This window comes from Phyllobates terribilis, unplaced genomic scaffold, assembly GCF_046119375.1.
Source record: "Phyllobates terribilis strain yellow unplaced genomic scaffold, ASM4611937v1 Scaffold_8__6_contigs__length_399053987, whole genome shotgun sequence".
Lineage (NCBI taxonomy): Eukaryota > Metazoa > Chordata > Amphibia > Anura > Dendrobatidae > Phyllobates > Phyllobates terribilis.
The window spans coordinates 366,381,239-366,400,641 of record NW_027362768.1 but is presented as its reverse complement, the minus strand read 5'-3'; the positions used below and the strand labels follow the sequence as shown (position 1 = coordinate 366,400,641).

General features: G+C 44.6%; 1 protein-coding gene across 1 annotated transcript in view; it reads left to right on the top strand.

Annotated features, from left to right (window-relative positions):
* Positions 1-19,403, top strand: part of KLHDC8B (kelch domain containing 8B) — a 156,569-nt gene that overhangs the window by 67,454 nt on the left and 69,712 nt on the right. Inside the window, exon 4 of the mRNA XM_073644838.1 lies at positions 1,561-1,785. Coding sequence (XP_073500939.1) covers positions 1,561-1,785 — 225 coding nt within the window. The remainder of the gene's footprint in view (positions 1-1,560; positions 1,786-19,403) is intronic.

Sequence of the window (19,403 nt, the reverse complement as noted above, 5' to 3'; positions counted from 1 at the left end):
AGCAGTTTTCTTCTTTAATAATGGGAAAAGCCTAATATTTTATTAACAGTCCAATAATCCAGCACAAACCGGACCGCTCATGGAGAAAAGGACTGAATATTTTAGATCTTTTTGTGACACACATTTACTAATCAATCATGTGAATAAAATATAAATTACCCACCTCCCCCTTACTATTATTAGAAACACTTTCTGTATATTCACATAATCAGTCCCATGCAAATTTACACCCTGGCTCATCGCAATGAATGATTGCAGGGCACATTTATAGGAGCGCTGGTTCTGAGTGTTAGCGGTATAATGTGGTGTATATATAGAATGATGTATTCATGAATGTCGCCCTATGGGACTCAAGTGGTCGATAACGCAGGAATTATGTAAGGATCTCATTTGACTTTAGAGGTGATTTTAATGGTTGCTGTGACCTTGTAAATAAGGTAGACCCCCCCATCACTGCTCTGATAAATCCCCTATCATCGCTGAGTATATCTATACACTCATCTATTTTTTTTTTTATATTAAAATATGTGAACTGTGATATTGGATATAAGGAATATTTCCATATCATCTGGAAAATGACTGAAACTGTGACAGTTTCTGCAACATCCTAAATAATATTAATTTACAATTCTTTTCCTGACTGTAAGGATATATCTTAAAGAGGATCTGTCACTCGCCATAAATATGTAATTTTATTATCTGGTATAAAAGCCGCTGTTCTCCTGAATCCGGCGATGTTTTCCTTTTGTTTCTGCTCCTCTCCGTTCCTGAGATATGGCCTTTTCTTCCCTGTGTATAAATCTAGTCTTGTTAGCCAAGTGGGTGTAATACGCAAAAATATTTGAGGACCACGCCCACTTGAATATTTAGCATAGATATATATAGAGAAAAGAGAGGGTCATATCTCAGGAACGGAGAGGCGCAGGAACAAAAGAAAAACAGCGCCGGATTCAGGGGAACAGCGACATTTATACCAGGGGAAAAATTCTATATTTATGGCGAGTGACAGGTTCCCTTTAAAAGGAACTAACTACAATTATTTGGCACAGGTGAAGCCGAAGAGTGATCCAATGGTATATGATGGACATGACTTTTCAAGAATAGGCTTTTTCCTGTTTCAGGAAAGTCAGGTCAGTTGTAAGTCCATGAGAATCTGCTTTGAGGGCATGGAGGTCTATCCTAGGGACAGAGGATTAGAAGGGTAAGGGGTCACCTGTATACAACGTTCATCTACAAAAGAGTGGAGGATTTGCCAAGTGTGTGTAATACCCAGATAGCCTATAATCTTTAATTAGAACCTTTGCAATACTTCTTTTCCCCTGTGGAGGCGCTGCAGGGAAATTTAACACTCCCCAGTTTTCTGACACAATACAAGCGATTGTTGGGGTCCCATCAGCAGGACACTTCATTAGCTGCCTTTGGGAGGCTTTAAACAAAAAGAGATTGTCCAAAGTGGCCAAGATCATTGATCAAGAGTCTTCTCCATTCATATTCAGGATTTATAGGGTAGTGGAGACAATATTAAAGTCAATGACTAAATCCATCTTTTTTCTTTGGTAGGGGGTAGGCAAGGTAAACTTCCGGTAACAGCCTTTGAAGCCTTGGACCTAGAGGTAAAGAGCTGGACTCGTTATCCCGGCATCCCAAGCAGGCGTGCCTTTGCCAGCTGCACCATGACAGAGACCTCATTCTTCAGTCTTGGTGGTTTACAGCAACCCGGACCCCACAACTTCTACTCCCGGCCACACTTTGTAAACACTGTGGAGATGTTTGACTCTGAGCAAGGTGAGTGCGACAACCAATACTAATGATATAGGAGCCTCTGCATATAGTCTACATAGGGGGCAGTATTATAGTAGTTATATTCCTGTACATAGGGGGCAGTATTATAGTAGTTATATTCTTGTACATAGTGGGCAGTATTATAGTAGTTATATTCCTGTACATAGCAGGCAGTATTATAGTAGTTATATTCTTGCACATAGGAGCAGTATTATAGTAGTTATATTCTTGTACATAGGAGCAGTATTATAGTAGTTATATTCTTGTACATAGGGGAAGTATTATAGTAGTTATATTCTTGTACATAGGAGCAGTATTATAGTAGTTATATTCTTGTACATAGGAGCAGTATTATAGTAGTTATATTCCTGTACATAGGGGCAGTATTATAGTAGTTATATTCTTGTACATAGGGAGCAGTATTATAGTAGTTATATTCTTGTACATAGGGGCAGTATTATAGTAGTTATATTCTTATACATAGGGGACAGTATTATAGTAGCTATATTCTTGTACATAGGGGGCAGTATTATAGTAGTTATATTCCTGTACATAGGGGGCAGTATTATAGTAGTTATATTCTTGTACATAGGAGCAGTATTATAGTAGTTATATTCTTGTACATAGGAGCAGTATTATAGTAGTTATATTCCTGTACATAGGGGCAGTATTATAGTAGTTATATTCTTGTACATAGGGAGCAGTATTATAGTAGTTATATTCTTGTACATAGGGGCAGTATTATAGTAGTTATATTCTTATACATAGGGGACAGTATTATAGTAGCTATATTCTTGTACATGGGGGGCAGTATTATAGTAGTTATATTCCTGTACATAGGGGGCAGTATTATAGTAGTTATATTCTTGTACATAGGTGGCAGTATTATAGTAGTTATATTCTTGTACATAGGAGCAGTATTTTAGTAGTTATATTCTTGTACATAGGGAGCAGTATTATAGTAGTTATATTCTTGTCCATAGGGAGCAGTATTATAGTAGGTATATTCTTGTACATAGGGGGCAGTATTATAGTAGTTATATTCCTGTACATAGGGAGCAGTATTATAGTAGTTATATTCTTGTACATAGGGGGCAGTATTATAGTAGTTATATTCCTGTACATAGGGGGCAGTATTATAGTAGTTATATACTTGTACATAGGGGGCAGTATTATAGTAGTTATATTCCTGTACATAGGGAGCAGTATTATAGTAGTTATATTCCTGTACATAGGGAGCAGTATTATAGTAGTTATATTCTTGTACATAGGGGGCAGTATTATAGTAGTTATATTATTGTACATAGGGGCAGTATTATAGTAGTTATATTATTGTACATAGGGGGCAGTATTATAGTAGTTATATTCTTGTATATAGGAGGCAGTATTATAGTAGTTATATTATTGTACATAGGGGGCAGTATTATAGTAGTTATATTATTGTACATAGGGGCAGTATTATAGTAGTTATATTCTTGTACATAGGGGCAGTATTATAGTAGTTATATTCTTGTACATAGGGGGCAGTATTATAGTAGTTATATTATTGTACATAGGGGGCAGTATTATAGTAGTTATATTATTGTACATAGGGAGCAGTATTATAGTAGTTATATTCTTGTACATAGGGGGCAGTATTATAGTAGTTATATTCTTATACATAGGGGCAGTATTATAGTAGTTATATTCTTGTACATAGGGGGCAGTATTATAGTAGTTATATTGTCATACACAGGAGCAGTATTATAGTAGTTATATTATTGTACATAGGGGGCAGTATTATAGTAGTTATATTATTGTACATAGGGGCAGTATTATAGTAGTTATATTCTTGTACATAGGGGGCAGTATTATAGTAGTTATATTCATGTACATAGGGGGCAGTATTATAGTAGTTATATTCTTGTACATAGGGGGCAGTATTATAGTAGTTATATTCTTGTATATAGGAGGCAGTATTATAGTAGTTATATTATTGTACATAGGGGGCAGTATTATAGTAGTTATATTATTGTACATAGGGGCAGTATTATACTAGTTATATTATTGTACATAGGGGCAGTATTATAGTAGTTATATTCTTGTACATAGTGGGCAGTATTATAGTAGTTATATTCTTGTACATAGGAGGCAGTATTATAGTAGTTATATTCTTGTACATAGGAGCCGTATTATAGTAGTTATATTCTTGTATTTAGGGGGCAGTATTATAGTAGATATATTCTTGTACATAGGGGACAGTATTATAGTAGTTATATTTTTGTACATAGGGGACAGTATTATAGTAGTTATATTCTTGTAAATAGGGAGCAGTATTATAGTAGTTATATTCTTGTACATAGGAGCAGTATTATAGTAGTTATATTCTTGTACATAGGGGACAGTATTATAGTAGTTATATTCTTGTACATAGGGAGCAGTATTATAGTAGTTATATTCTTATACATAGGGGGCAGTATTATAGTAGTTATATTCTTATACATAGGGGGCAGTATTATAGTAGTTATATTCTTGTACATAGAGGGCAGTATTATAGTAGCTATATTCTTGTACATAGGGGCAGTATTATAGTAGATATATTGTTGTACATAGAGGGCAGTGTTATAGTAGTTATATTCTTGTACATAGGGGCAGTATTATAGTAGTTATATTCTTGTACATAGAGGACAGTATTATAGTATATTCTTGTACATAGGAGCAGTATTATAGTAGTTTTATTTTTGTACATAGGAGGCAGTATTATAGTAGTTATATTCTTGTACATAGGGGGCAGTATTATAGTAGTTATATTCGTGTACATAGGAGGCAGTATTATAGTAGTTATATTCTTGTACATAGGGGGCAGTATTATAGTAGTTATATTCTTGTACATAGGAGGCAGTATTATAGTAGTTATATTCTTGTACATAGGAGGCAGTATTATAGTAGTTATATTCGTGTACATAGGGGGCAGTATTATAGTAGTTATATTCTTGTACATACAAGCAGTAATATAGGAGTTATATTCTTGTACATAGAGGGCAGTATTATAGTAGCTATATTCTTGTACATAGGAGGCAGTATTATAGTAGTTATATTCTTGTACATAGAAGCAGTATTATAGGAGTTATATTCTTGTACATAGAGGGCAGTATTATAGTAGTTATATTCTAGTACATAGGGGGCAGTATTATAGTAGTTATATTCTTGTACATAGGGGCAGTATTATAGTAGTTATATTCTTGTACATAGGGGGCAGTATTATAGTAGTTATATTCTTGTACATAGGGACAGTATTATAGTAGTTATATTCTTGTACATAGAGGGCAGTATTACAGTATATTCTTGTACATAGGAGCAGTATTATAGTAGTTTTATTTTTGTACATAGGAGGCAGTATTATAGGAGTTATATTCTTGTACATAGGAGGCAGTATTATAGTAGTTATATTCTTGTACATAGGAGCAGTATTATAGTAGTTATATTCTTGTACATAGGGGACAGTATTATAGTATATTCTTGTACATAGGAGCAGTATTATAGTAGTTTTATTTTTGTACATAGGAGGCAGTATTATAGTAGTTATATTCTTGTACATAGGGGGCAGTATTATAGTAGTTATATTCTTGTACATAGGAGGCAGTATTATAGTAGTTATATTCTTGTACATAGGAGGCAGTATTATAGTAGTTATATTCGTGTACATAGGGGGCAGTATTATAGTAGTTATATTCTTGTACGTAGGGGCAGTATTATAGTAGTTATATTCTTGTACATAGGGGGCAGTATTATAGTAGTTATATTCTTGTACATAGGGGCAGTATTATAGTAGTTATATTCTTGTACATAGGGGGCAGTATTATAGTAGTTATATTCTTGTACATAGGGGCAGTATTATAGTAGTTATATTCTTGTACATAGCGGATGGTATTATAATAGTTATATTCTTGTACATAGGGGGCAGTATTATAGTAGTTATATTCTTGTACATAGAGGGCTGTATTATAGTAGTTATATTCTTGTACATAGAGGGCAGTATTATAGTAGTTATATTCTTGTACATAGAGGGCAGTATTATAGTATATTCTTGTACATAGGAGCAGTATTATAGTAGTTTTATTTTTGTACATAGGAGCAGTATTATAGTATATTCTTGTACATAGGGGGCAGTGTTATAGTATATTCTTGTACATAGGAGCAGTATTATAGTAGTTTTATTTTTGTACATAGAGGGCAGTATTATAGTAGTTATATTCTTGTACATAGGGGGCAGTATTATAGTAGTTATATTCTTGTACATAGGGGGCAGTATTATAGTAGTTATATTCTTGTACATAGGGGGCAGTATTATAGTAGTTATATTCTTGTACATAGAGGGCAGTATTATAGTAGTTATATTCCTGTACATAGGGGGCAGTATTATAGTAGTTATATTCTTATACACAGCAGCAGTATTATAGTAGCTATATTCCTGTACATAGGGGGCTGTATTATAGTAGTTATATTCTTGTACATAGAGGGCAGTATTATAGTAGTTATATTCTTGTACATAGGGGGCAGTATTATAGTAGTTATATTCTTATACACAGCAGCAGTATTATAGTAGCTATATTCTTGTACATAGGGGGCATTATTATAGTAGTTATATTCTTGTACACAGGAGCAGTATTATAGTAGTTATATTCTTGTACATAGGGGGCAGTATTATAGTAGTTATATTCTTGTACATAGAGGTCAGTATTATAGTAGTTATATTCTTGGACCCAGGGTGTCAGTATTATAGTAGTTATATTCTTGTACATAGGGGCAGTATTATAGTAGTTATATTCCTGTGCATAGGGGCAGTATTATAGTAGTTATATTCTTGTACATAGAGGGCAGTATGATAATAGTTATATTCTTGTACATAGGGGCAGTATTATAGTAGTTATATTCTTGCATATAGGGGCAGTATTATAGTATTTATATTCTTGTACCTAGAGTGTACATAGAGGGCAGTATTATAGTATATTCTTGTACATAGGAGCACTATTATAGTAGTTATATTCTTGTACATAGGGGCAGTATTATAGTACTTATATTCTTGTTCATCGGGGCAGTATTATAGTAGCTATATTCTTGTACATAGAGGGCAGTATTATAGTAGTTATATTCTTGTACATAGCGGCCAGTATTATAGTAGTTATATTCTTGTACATAGGGAGCAGTATTATAGTAGTTATATTCTTGTACATAGTGGGCAGTATTATAGTAGTTGTAACATACCTGGCGGCGTCCTTGCATACTGGTCCATCTCCCACTGTGCAAGAGCGCGCACTTGATTTCCAGTCCAGACTGACACTCTGGCTTCTTTCCATACTGTCTGCTTTGCTCTGCTCTGGCTGCTTAGGGCGACGCCCGCCGAACTTCCTGTTTCTTGTAGCTGCTGCAGACACACCCCTAATGCGTCATCAGCCTATTGCTGTCTGTCACCTGGTATTTAAACCAGATCCTCCTTGGAATCCTTGCCTGAGCATCTTGTTCTGTCAGTTGGCTTCTAGTCACTGATGTGCCAGGTCATGTCTATGTTTCCTGCCTTGCGGTATCGGTTCCCGTGTCTGAACTGTGTCCTGTCTGTGTACTCTAGCCAGCTGTCTTTCTGCCTTTCCTGGAGGCTGTATTTCCAGGCCCGTGTGAACACGCTCTTAGCCTGTTCCTTCTGCCCTCTAGGGGCCGCATACCTAGATCTGTTGTCTGTGTCTTTTTCCAGTGTCTGTTCCTGCCCTAACTATCTTCCAGCCTGTTTCCCGTCTCTCTCTACGCCCATATCTTCCCTTTTTCTGCAGAGTCTGAACTCGTACCTAACTCCTGCTCGTTGTCACTGTACTTCCATTTGTGAGTTTGTGGTCCACTCGCTACTTCACTGCAAGTACCCTGTGGGTATCTGGTTCTGCCTTTCCCTTCCTGTCTGTTCCATGTGAACAGAGCCCTGTCCCCTCTGCCCTGCCCTGCTCGCCACTCCGGCGGTTTTCTGCCTGCTCTGCCTTGCTCACCGCTCCGGCGGTTCTTGCCTGCTCTGCCTTGCTCACCGCTCCGGCGGTTCTTGCCTGCTCTGCCTTGCTCACCGCTCCGGTGGCTCTTGCCTGCTCTGCCTTTGCTCACCGCTCCAGACAGTCTCTCTCTGCTCTGCCTTTGCTCATCGCTCCAGGCGGTCTCGCTCTGCTCTGACCCTTTGCTCACTGCTCCGACAGTCTCGCTCTGCTCTGACCCTTTGCTCACTGCTCCGGCAGTCTCGCTCTGCTCTGACCCTTTGCTCACTGCTCCGGCAGTCTCGCTCTGCTCTGACCCTTTGCTCATTGCTCCGGCAGTCTCGCTGTGCTCTGATCCTTTGCTCACTGCTCCGGCAGTCTCGCTTTGCTCTGACCCTTTGCTCACTGCTCCGGCAGTCTCGCTTTGCTCTGCCCCTTTGCTCACTGCTCCGGCAGTCTCGCTCTGCTCTGACCCTTTGCTCACTGCTCCGGCAGTCTCGCTCTGCTCTGACCCTTTGTTCACTGCTCCGGCAGTCTCGCTCTGCTCTGACCCTTTGCTCATTGCTCCGGCAGTCTCACTCTGCTCTAACCCTTTGCTCACTGCTCCGTCAGTCTCGCTCTGCTCTGACCCTTTGCTCACTGCTCTGGCAGTCTCGCTCTGCTCTGACCCTTTGCTCACTGCTCCGGAAGTCTCGCTCTGCTCTGACCCTTTGCTCACTGCTCCGACAGTCTCGCTCTGCTCTGACCCTTTGCTCACTGCTCCGGCAGTCTCGCTCTGCTCTGACTCTTGCTCACTGCTCCGGCAGTCTCGTCCTGCTCCACTCTTGCTCACCGCTCCAGGCGGCCTCGTCCTGCTCTACTCTCGCTCACCGCTCCAGGCGGTCTCGTCTTGCTCTGCTCTTGCTCGCCGCTCCGGGCGACCTCACTCTGCTGTTTGTCCACCGCATCTGCGGTTCTGTTCCTGAGTCCCATTCTGTACTGGGACCTATCCACTCTGTGCTCCAACCTGTCGTACCTGCCAGTACCTCCCTGCCTGCATACCAGTCGTGCTTACCAGCATCCACCTGCCTGCATACCGGCCGTACCTGTCAGTACCTCCCTGTTTGCATACCAGTCGTGCTTGCCAGCAGCTACCCGTCTGTGTGCCAGCCTAACCTGCCTGTTCCTGTATTCCCCGGTGTGGGTCAACAGCCGTGTCCGGGGTCTGACCTGGAGTAGCCCCTGGTCCCTCTGCTCGGTTCCTCCTTGGTGCACTGGCGTCGTATGCCGTCGTGCGGATCGGGTGGATACTTAGTTACGCCCCTCCAGGCATTCACTCTCCGGTACGGTCCAGTGGAATCACTACATATACACGCACACGCCAGTCAGTCCGTGCGTGTGCATTACAGTAGTTATATTCCTGTATATAGGAGCAGTGTTATAGTAGTTATATTCTTGTACATAGGGGGCAGTATTATAGTAGTTATATTCTTGTACATAGGGGGCAGTATTATAGTAGTTATATTCTTGTACATAGGGGGCAGTATTATAGTAGTTATATTCCTGTACATAGGGGGCAGTATTATAGTAGTTATATTCTTGTACATAGGGGGCAGTATTATAGTAGTTATATTCTTATACACAGGAGCAGTATTATAGTAGTTATATTCCTGTACATAGGGGGCAGTATTATAGTAGTTATACTCTTTTACACAGGAGCAGTATTATAGTAGTTATATTCTTGTACATAGGGGGCAGTATTATAGTAGTTATATTCTTGTACATAGGGGGCAGTATTATAGTAGTTATATTCTTTTACATAAGGGCAGTATTATAGTAGTTATATTCATGTACATAGGAGCAGTATTATAGTAGTTATATTTTTGTACATAGGGGGCAGTATTATAGTAGTTATATTCTTGTACATAGGGGCAGTATTATAGTAGTTATATTCTTGTACATAGGAGCAGTATTATAGTAGTTATATTCTTGTACATAGGGACAGTATTATAGTAGTTATATTCTTGTACATAGGGGCGGTAATATAGTATTTATATTCTTGTACATAGGAGCAGTATTATAGTAGTTATATTCTTGTACATAGGGGCAGTATTATAGTAGTTATATTCCTGTACATAGGGGCAGTATTATAGTAGTTATATTCTTGTACATAGGGGCAGTATTATAGTAGTTATATTCTTGTACATAGGGGCGGTATTATAGTAGTTATATTCTTGTACATAGGGGCAGTATTATAGTAGTTATATTCTTAGCTGGCACGTTTAGGCGGGCTGTGCTGCGGGAATGAAGAGCCTTAAAATTCCAAAACGTTTTTTATTAATACCAGCGCATTTATTTTAATGAAGTAATGTGGACTGGGAAAGTGATGGCCCACAGAACTTTAAAAACTATTTTTGGCCTGAGATGGTCACTTTATTTCTTATCTTCTCACATAAAGACTAGTGTTGAGCGAGCACTAAAATGCTCGGGTGCTCGAAGCTCGGGCCGAGCTCGCCGTGATACTCGGGTGCTCGACCCGAGCAACGAGCCCAATGTTAGTCTATGGAAGACTCGAGCATTTTTGCGGTGGCACCCCCGGCAGTCTTTTAAAAGCCTAACAAGTGCCCAAAACGATAGTGACAGTGATCAAATGACATGGGGACAGCATGGGGATCGCCCCAGGAAGCATTTCTGACCCCCAGGTCACTGCTGTCAACAACGTGGTCAGAGGTATTATGCCACGTTTACGGGCTCACAATAAAACGTTCAAAAACGAAAGTGAAACTTTTTTCCTGTGAAATATGTTAAGGAACATCCTTTCCAGGGAAAAGACTTGTGTATAAGTTAAAATAAATGACCAAAAACAAAAATACTCCTCCACACCTTCGGCTATGTTCACAAGTAGCATTTTTTATGCGTTTTTGCACTTTTGTATTGCTTTCAACTATGACAAATGCATTCACCGGGAAATGTCATTTTAACATTTTACAACCTTATCTGGCCATGTGCTGTGTGACACATGCATAAAGTGCTGAAAAGACATGGGAACAGCATGGGGAAGACCCCTGGAAGCATCTCTGACTCCCAGGTCACTGTCTAAAAGTGTGCCCATCATAAGTGACCCTTGCCGCATCAGAAGATGCAGACTTGCAAATATCCCCATGCAAGTTCTAGTCCCAGGGCTGTGTTCAATTGTACCTCCCCCATTCCTTGCAATACAAGCGCAAGTATGCAGCCTGCCACCCACCCACCCCCAGGCTGCAATACCATACTGCTTGCCTGCTTGAACTTGAAATTGGGCCTTTTAGGCATGTGGAGGCGGAATCTGGCCACCACGTCATGGCTGTGTTGGCGGCCTGGAATCCATACTCGGTCCCCAGCCGCCCCGCGGCTGGGTGTCCACACACGGTCCCCAGCCGCCTGGGGGCAGCCGGGTGTCCATAAACGGTCCCCAGCCGCCCCTATTTCTCCTTGGAACATCCCCCCACACACTTTTCTTAGCCCGGCCTGCTTTAGGCAGCATTGGACGAGCCCACCAGAGAACCAGACTCCTCCGGTGGGCCCTGACTTCTCCATCGGTGGAGTTGAGAGTGCCAAGGTGAGGAGCATGATGATGATGACAGAAGTTAGCATCTGCTATGTTTTCTTTTAATGCAAGTGTAAGTGTGCAGACTGCCACCCACCCACCCCCAGACTGCAATTCCATACTGCTAGCTTGCACTTGAAATGGGGCCTTTTAGTTTGGAGGAGGCCGAAGCTGGCCACTACCTCATGGCTGCTTCGGCAGCGAGGTATCCATACTCAGTCCCCAGCCGGCCCTATTTGTCCTGGTGTGCCTTATACATAAGATTAAGCGCGTATACCAAAACATCACCTGTGCCCTCCCCAGTGCATTTAGTGGGAAGGAGAGCCTATTCCGCTGTAGTGTGTGCATGCCAAACCCCTGTTCATGGTACATGCGAAGATGACTCCCACCTTGCACCTGTCGTTGCAGACTTGCAACTATCCCCATTCAAGTCCTTGTCCCAGGGCAGTGTTCAATTGTACCTCTCCCATTCCTTTCAATGCAAGCGCAAGTATGCAGCCTGCCACCCACCCACCCCCAGGCTGCAATACCATACTGCTTGCTTGCTTGCACTTTAAATTGGGCCTTTTAGGCATGTGGAGGCGGAATCTGGCCACCACGCCATGGCTGTGTCGGCGGCCTGGTATCCATACTCAGTCCCCAGCCGCCGGGTGGCCGGGTGTCCCCGCTTGCTCCCCAGCCTCCAGGGGGTGGCCGGGTTTCCATACTCGGTCCCCAGCCACCCCTATTTGTCCCGGTAACCTTTCCCACACTTTTCTTAGCCTGGCCTGCTTTAGGGCAGCATTGGCTGAGCCCACCGGACTATCAGACTCCTCCGGTGGGCCCTGGCTTCTCCATCAGGGGAGTTGAGAGTGCCAAGGTGAGGAGCATGATGAGGATGATAGAAGTTAGCATCTGCTTTGTTTTGTTGTAATGCAAGCGCATGTATGTAGTAGCGGCTAGGCCTGAGGTGGTCAGCGTTTTGGCGCATATCCTACCTCCTCCGAGGATTGCTGGATGTTTTCCTGCTACTATCCAAGTTCTATGACTCCCGTTAAAACAAAGCTTCAGGTGATAAATGATGGATGAGGTAGTGGCAAAGGAGAAAGAGCAGGAGGAACAGGGACCATTCACATCAATATCAGGCCAGTCAACCACATATCTCTTGTAGGATATGTTTCTGTAACAAAAGGAGCGGTTCGGCTACACAGTTATAGGGCATACAGTGAGTGCAATGCCTACCAAAAATTTCGAGGCACTCCAATGCCCCTTGGAAATGACATGGAGGTCAGAGGGCGTTAACTAAACCTTTTTTTCCATTTATAGCAACTGGGCCTCCTGTGCACTGTTGGCCTAAGCAGTGAATGGAAGGCTTTCCAAAAATTATGAGGAACTGCAATGCCCCTTACAAGAGCCATGTGTGGCACCCCAGGGGTCTGGTCACCACAGTAATAGAGATATTACGTCGGAGAGCAAGTGGGAGGTTTCCTGGTCAGGATCCCTTAAACATGCAACATCCTCCTGCCCCAGTCCTGAGAGGGGAGAATTCTGCCCTTATAAACTGGATCTGGGGCGGGGTTGAGTGAGTCAGAGAACAGTCAGAGTCAGAGTGAGAGCAAGGGAAAGTAACAGCAAGGAGCTCTGTAGGAGCTAGGAGCTAAAGTCCAGGGGCTGGAAGCTGAGCAGAGCTCGCCCTGGCAGAAGACAATAGGAACCGGACACAGGAGTCCGAGGCTGTGAGGACTTATATATCCAGCAGCAGAAACCAGCCGGCAGGGGATTTCAGGTCCTCTGGCCATAGAAGCCCGGAGGCTCAGTCACAAGCAAGGGACCAGTACTGCCGTCGTGGAGCGGAGGCTAACAGAAGGCCCCAAGTCACCAGCCATACGGGTGAGCACTACACGGTACACTCAGGGACGTGGGCTACTTCTACCCGCTTACAGCAAGGTAGCCAGGAAGAGTGCAGACAGACGGGGAGGCCTACAACTCCACCTGGCCAGGGGAACTCCTGCTTGCTCACAGACTGACCAGGCCTCTTATGCTAGCCAGTACTCCCCAGAGGGTCTACCTTATAATCATCAGTAAAGACCCTAAACTGCACTGCAAAGACTGAGTCGTTCCTGCTGCGCTCGTGCACCATCACCCCCATCATCCACACTCACTGCCCTGAGGCTATACTCCTCCCGTGGGGAGTTATCCCATTCTCTGCTGTGCACACAACACCAGCCTCAGCGGTCTGCCTCGCAGCGGTGGTACTCCCTGACCGCAATCCACGGGTGGCGCAGTCGGACAATTAACCTCAAAACCTAAGAAAGACTGCCACTGGTTTGACCAGCCTAAGCCACGGGACTGGGTCACCGCCACGGAGACTACAGACCCCAGAGACCCGGCCCCGGGTATCCCACACACGTGTACACACGGCCCAGGGGGCGCGTCACATGCAGTACAGCATATTACAAACATAAGTCCCATTATTGGGGAGTGGGTCTCCCATAGTATTTGCTTATGCTTTCCCAGCAAAAGCTGCCAAAAATTAGGACGGAGCAACTTGCAATGCCCCTTACAAGAGCCATGCAGTACAGCATATTACAAACATAAGTCCCATTATTGGGGAGTGGGTGTCCCATATTATTTGCTTATGCCTTGCAAGCAAAAGCTGCCAAAAATTAGGACGGAGCAACTTGCAATGCCCCTTACAAGAGCCATGCAGTACAGCATAGTACAAACATAAGTCCCATTATTGGGGAGTGGGTGTCCCATAGTATTTGCTTATGCCTTGCAAGCAAAAGCTGCCAAAAATTAGGACGGAGCAACTTGCAATGCCCCTTACAAGAGCCATGCAGTACAGCATATTACAAACATAAGTCCCATTATTGGGGAGTGGGTGTCCCATAGTATTTGCTTATGCCTTGCAAGCAAAAGCTGCCAAAAATTAGGACGGAGCAACTTGCAATGCCCCTTACAAGAGCCATGCAGTACAGCATAGTACAAACATAAGTCCCATTATTGGGGAGTGGGTCTCCCATAGTATTTGCTTATGCTTTCCAAGCAAAAGCTGCCAAAAATTAGGACAGAGCAACTTGCAATGCCCCTTACAAGAGCCATGCAGTACAGCATATTACAAACATAAGTCCCATTATTGGGGAGTGGGTGTCCCATAGTATTTGCTTATGCCTTGCAAGCAAAAGCTGCCAAAAATAAGGACGGAGGAACTTGCAATGCTGGCACCCTGGTGGTATAGTGGTGGTGGAGGCTGAGGATAAGGAGAAGAAGATAAAACAGCCGAAACGAGGAAGCGTATACCCATGTGTGGGTGTGAAGCGGTGCATGTGAATACACCTCCCGAAATAACACAGTGGATTTGACTTTATGTTACTCTGCTGTCATTTGGTGGTGATGAGAAGTCTGGCCCAATCCAGCCCTTGTTCATTTTGATAAGGGTCAGCTTGTCAGCATTGTCAGTTGACAGGCGAGTGCGCTTATCAGTTATAATTCCCCCAGCGGCACTAAAAACACGCTCCGATAACACGCTAGCGGCAGGGCAGGCCAGGACCTCCAAGGCGTACAGAACGAGTTCATTCCAAGTGTCCAGCTTGGATACCCAATAATTAAAAGGCACAGAGGAATCACGGAGGACGCTGGTACGGTCGGCAAGGTACTCCCTCACCATCTTTTGAAACTTTCCACTCCTTGTGAGAGTACCCCGCGCCTCAGGGCCTGTAAGCTGGGCAGGTGTCAGAAAACTGTCCCAGAACGTTGACAGTGTTCCCCTGCCTCTGCTGGATTGGAGTTGCATCTCTCTCGCCTGTACGCCTTGGTTGGGCAACGAACTGTGACCTCTGCCGCTAGTGTGTTCAGATGGGAATTTTTTTAAGAGTTCTGCAGCAAGGGCCTTCTGGTACTGCCCCATTTTTGTAGACCTCTCCACCTCAGGAATAAGAGAGTGAAAGTTCTCCTTGTAGCGGGGGTCTACAAGTGTCACCAACCAGTAATGACTGTCACCCAACATTTTGACAACGCGAGGGTCACGGTTAAGGCAGCGTAACATAAAGTCAGCCATGCGTGCCAGACTGGTAACGGGCAAGATTTCCGTGTCCTCACCAAGATGACGACTGACCATGCTCTCCTCCTCCTCCTCCTCTTCCTCCTCCCCCCTGTCCTCAGGCCACCCACGCTGAACCGACGGTATGACACTTGTACAGGTACTACCGTCTACAACGCATGATAGCTGCTCCTGTTCTTCCTCCTCCTCCTCCTCCTCTCCCTCATTGTCCCCCAATGCACGTTGGGATGAGATGAGGCTGGGCTGTGTGTAATCGCCCGCTACGGCTTCTTGATCCATCTCATCATACTCTGGCTGCAATGCCTCCTCTTTAATTCTCTGCAGAGAGCGTTGCAAAAGACAGACAAGTGGGATGCTGACACTAATGATGGCGTCATCGCCACTCACCATCTTGGTGGCCTCCTCAAAGTTTGTCAGGATGGTACATATGTCAGACATCCAGGTCCACTCCTGAGGTCTTATGTGTGGAGTCTGACCTGAATATCGACGGCCTTGTTGCAGCTGGTACTCCACAACTGCTCTCTTCTGCTCACAAATCCTTTGCAACATGTGGAGGGTAGAGTTCCAACGTGTGGGGACATCACACACCAGTCGGTGTGCCGGAAGCTGCAAACGCTGCTGCAACACAGCAAGGGCGGCGGAAGCTGTAGCCGACTTGCGAAAATGAGCTGACAGGCGGCGTACTTTCACGAGCAGATCTGGCAACTCGGGGTACGATTTAAGAAACCGCTGAACCACGAGGTTAAGCACATGAGCCAGGCATGGTATGTGTGTGATCTCACCTCGCCTCAGAGCTGCCACCAGGTTACGGCCATTGTCACACACGACCATGCCGGGATGTAGGTTCAGCGGTCTCAGCCACAGATCTGCCTGCTCTTTCACAGCTGTCCACAACTCACAAGCAGTGTGAGGTTTATCACCTAAGCTTATGAGTTTCAGCACAGCCTGTTGCCGCTTGGCGGAGGCAGTACTGCAATGCTTCCAGATTGTAACTGATGTGTTGATATCTGAGATGGAGGCTGAACATGAGGAGGAGGAGGAGGATGCGCAGGAGCTGTACACTGTGGGGGCAACTCTGACTGACATAGGGCCCGCAATCCTCGTTGTGGGGAGGATGTGTTCCGTCCCAAGGTCCGACTGGGTCCCGGCTTCCACTATGTTTACCCAGTGTGCCGTCAGAGAGATGTACCGTCCCTGGCCACAAGCACTTGTCCACGTGTCCGTTGTCAGGTGGACTCTCCCCGTAACTGCGTTGTTGAGGGCACGGCAGATGCTTTGGGACACGTGCTTGTGTAGTGCGGGGATGGCACACCGGGCAAAATAGTGTCGGCTGGGGACCGAGTACCGAGGGACGGCCACCGCCATAATATTGCGGAAGGATTCCGTCTCCACCAGCCTAAAAGGCAGCATTTCCAATGCAAGCAGTCGTGAAATGTGCGAATTTAGGACTGTGGCCTGTGGGGCGTTAGCTGCGAATTTCCGCTTTCGTTCAAAGGTCTGGGATATGGACAATTGAACGCTGCGGTGGGACGTGGACGTGGACGTTGATGCTATTTCTTGAGAAACTGCCATAACAAGTGAAGACTGAGAGGAGGGGGCATCTTTACATGCAGTATGGACAGGGGATTGCCTTGCACACACAACAGGGGGTTCTATTGCACGCACAACAGTGGAAGAAGCAGTGGTGACACCCGCTGACACTGGTCGTGGACCCTGGGTTTCGCCCCACAAAGTCGGGTGCTTTGCTGCCATGTGCCTGATCATGCTGGTGGTGGTCAGGCTGGTAGTTTTGTCACCCCTGCTGATGCTGGCATGGCAGGTGGAACATATGGCCTTTTTGGGGTTATCAGCAGAGTCTTTAAAAAAATTCCAGACTCTGGAAGACCTACCGCTTGTACTGGCAACGTCCCTCGTGTTGGTGTTACGGGGAACGGTTGCCTGCCTTCTGTCTGCGGCCACCACACTGCTTCTTCCTGCCTGTTGGGGTACTCTGCCTCCCTCCCCCTGTGTGCTGCTGGCCTCACTCTGCATGTCCTCCTTCCACGTTGGGTCAGTTACTAGATTATCCACCACCTCCTCCTCTTCCACTTGCGCACCACGATCCTCCTCCTCACTTCCTGGCAATTGTGTCTCGTCATCGTCCACCTCTTGTGACAGATTGCCAACGTCGACTTCCTGTGGCCGTGGCTGTTCAAATATTTGGGCATCGCAACATGGGATCTCCTCTTCCACTACTTCAAGCGTATCAGGCGAGGGGCCCAAATATGGAAATGGACCAGTGAACAGCTCTTCAGAGTGTCCAAGTGTGGGATCACTTGCTGTCTGACGACACTCGGCATGGTGGAAGGAAGGAGCATCAGGGTGAGGAGGAGTATGCGGTCGAGACTCACTGCTACTAAGAGTTGACCTTGTGGAAGACAGACCGGAGGTGGTGGTGCCCAGGTAACTGGAAGTATTATCTGCTATCCAATTAATAACCTGTTCACACTGATCAGTTCTCAATACTGGTGTTGTTCTGTGCTTCCCTAGTAATTCGGTCAAGAAGTGGGAGCGAGAAGATGTGGCTGTTGGTTGTGGCACATTTTCACCTTGGCCACGGCCCCGTCCTCTGCACGAACCATCACCAGAACGTCCACTTCCACGTCCCTTGCCACGCGCCTTGCCCATTGTAAATGAAGTAAAATAGCTTACACTTGCACTATCAATGGAAAAAGGGTAATAAAGAGTAGATTAGAACCGTGGAAGAGGAAAACCACAGTTATTGTTTACTGGGGGATACCACACTTTTTTAAATAGAGATATTTGCGGCTGAACAGTGAGCGACACACTCAAACTGCTTTTTTTTTAGATACCAAAAGTCCAAAACTGGATAGTACAGCGATTTGACCCGTGGAACTGCGAAACCACACTGGGATGTCGGGCCTACACAAGACTATTTTCAACAGATATATTTTTGTGTCACAACAGTCAGGAGACACTACTGTTTTTCTTTACGGAAAATATACCAAAACCTGAATAATAGAGATTTTTTACCATGGGATGGCAAAACCACAGTTATTGTTTACTGGGGTATACCACACTTATTTAAATATATAGATTTGCGGCTGAACAGTGAGCGACACACTCAAACTGTTTTTTTTTTTAGATACAAATGGCCCAAAATGGATAACACAGAGGTTTGAACCGTGGAACTGCAAATCAACACTTCTGTTTCTCTAGCCTACACCAGACTATTTTCAACCGTTATATTTGTGTCTGAAAAATCAGAGACACGCTTTTTTTTGGGGGGGGGGGGGGGGGACACACCAAAAGGTTAATAAGACGGGTATTTGTACAGTGTGAAGGAGGAAAAAAAAAGGAGGATTTAGATGAAAAAAAAAAGGATTTATCCTGGCCCCCGACACCTGGTGCTAAGTCCAGCAATTTCAGCAACAGGAGCACACAGGACTGTAATGCAGCGTTTGCTGGTATAACCACTGTGTCTCCTATACAGCCTGCCTGCCTGGTATCTGGGATGGATATTAGTCCTGAAAAGGACTGTTTGTTTGTTCTGGCAGCCTTTACAGACCCTACACTAACTATTTTGCAGTTTATATCTCTCCCTAAATCAGCAGCTCTGTCCCTACACTGTCTAATCCGGAGCGACTGTGTCCAAGATGGCGGCGCCCCGTTTTAAATTCTCGAGGTGACGCTGTGCGGTCAGCCAATCACTGTAATGCCCACAAACAACATGGCTGCAGCATTACAGTGACTGGCTGGCAATCCCTGCATGTTCATTGGCTCTGTAAAGAGCGCCAAACATGCAGGGCGGAGACCTGAGCTCCCGCCCGAGTAACCCGGAAATACTCGGTGCTCGCCGAACATCCCGAGTAGCGTGATGCTCAGGCGAGTACCGAGCAGTGTCGAGCACGTTCGCTCAACACTAATAAAGACCTTAAAAATGAGCAGCTGAAACGCCTGGTAATTTCAGTTCACACATTTCATGTCTTATATAGTAACCTGGAGTCAGCTAGCTGTAATCTTCATA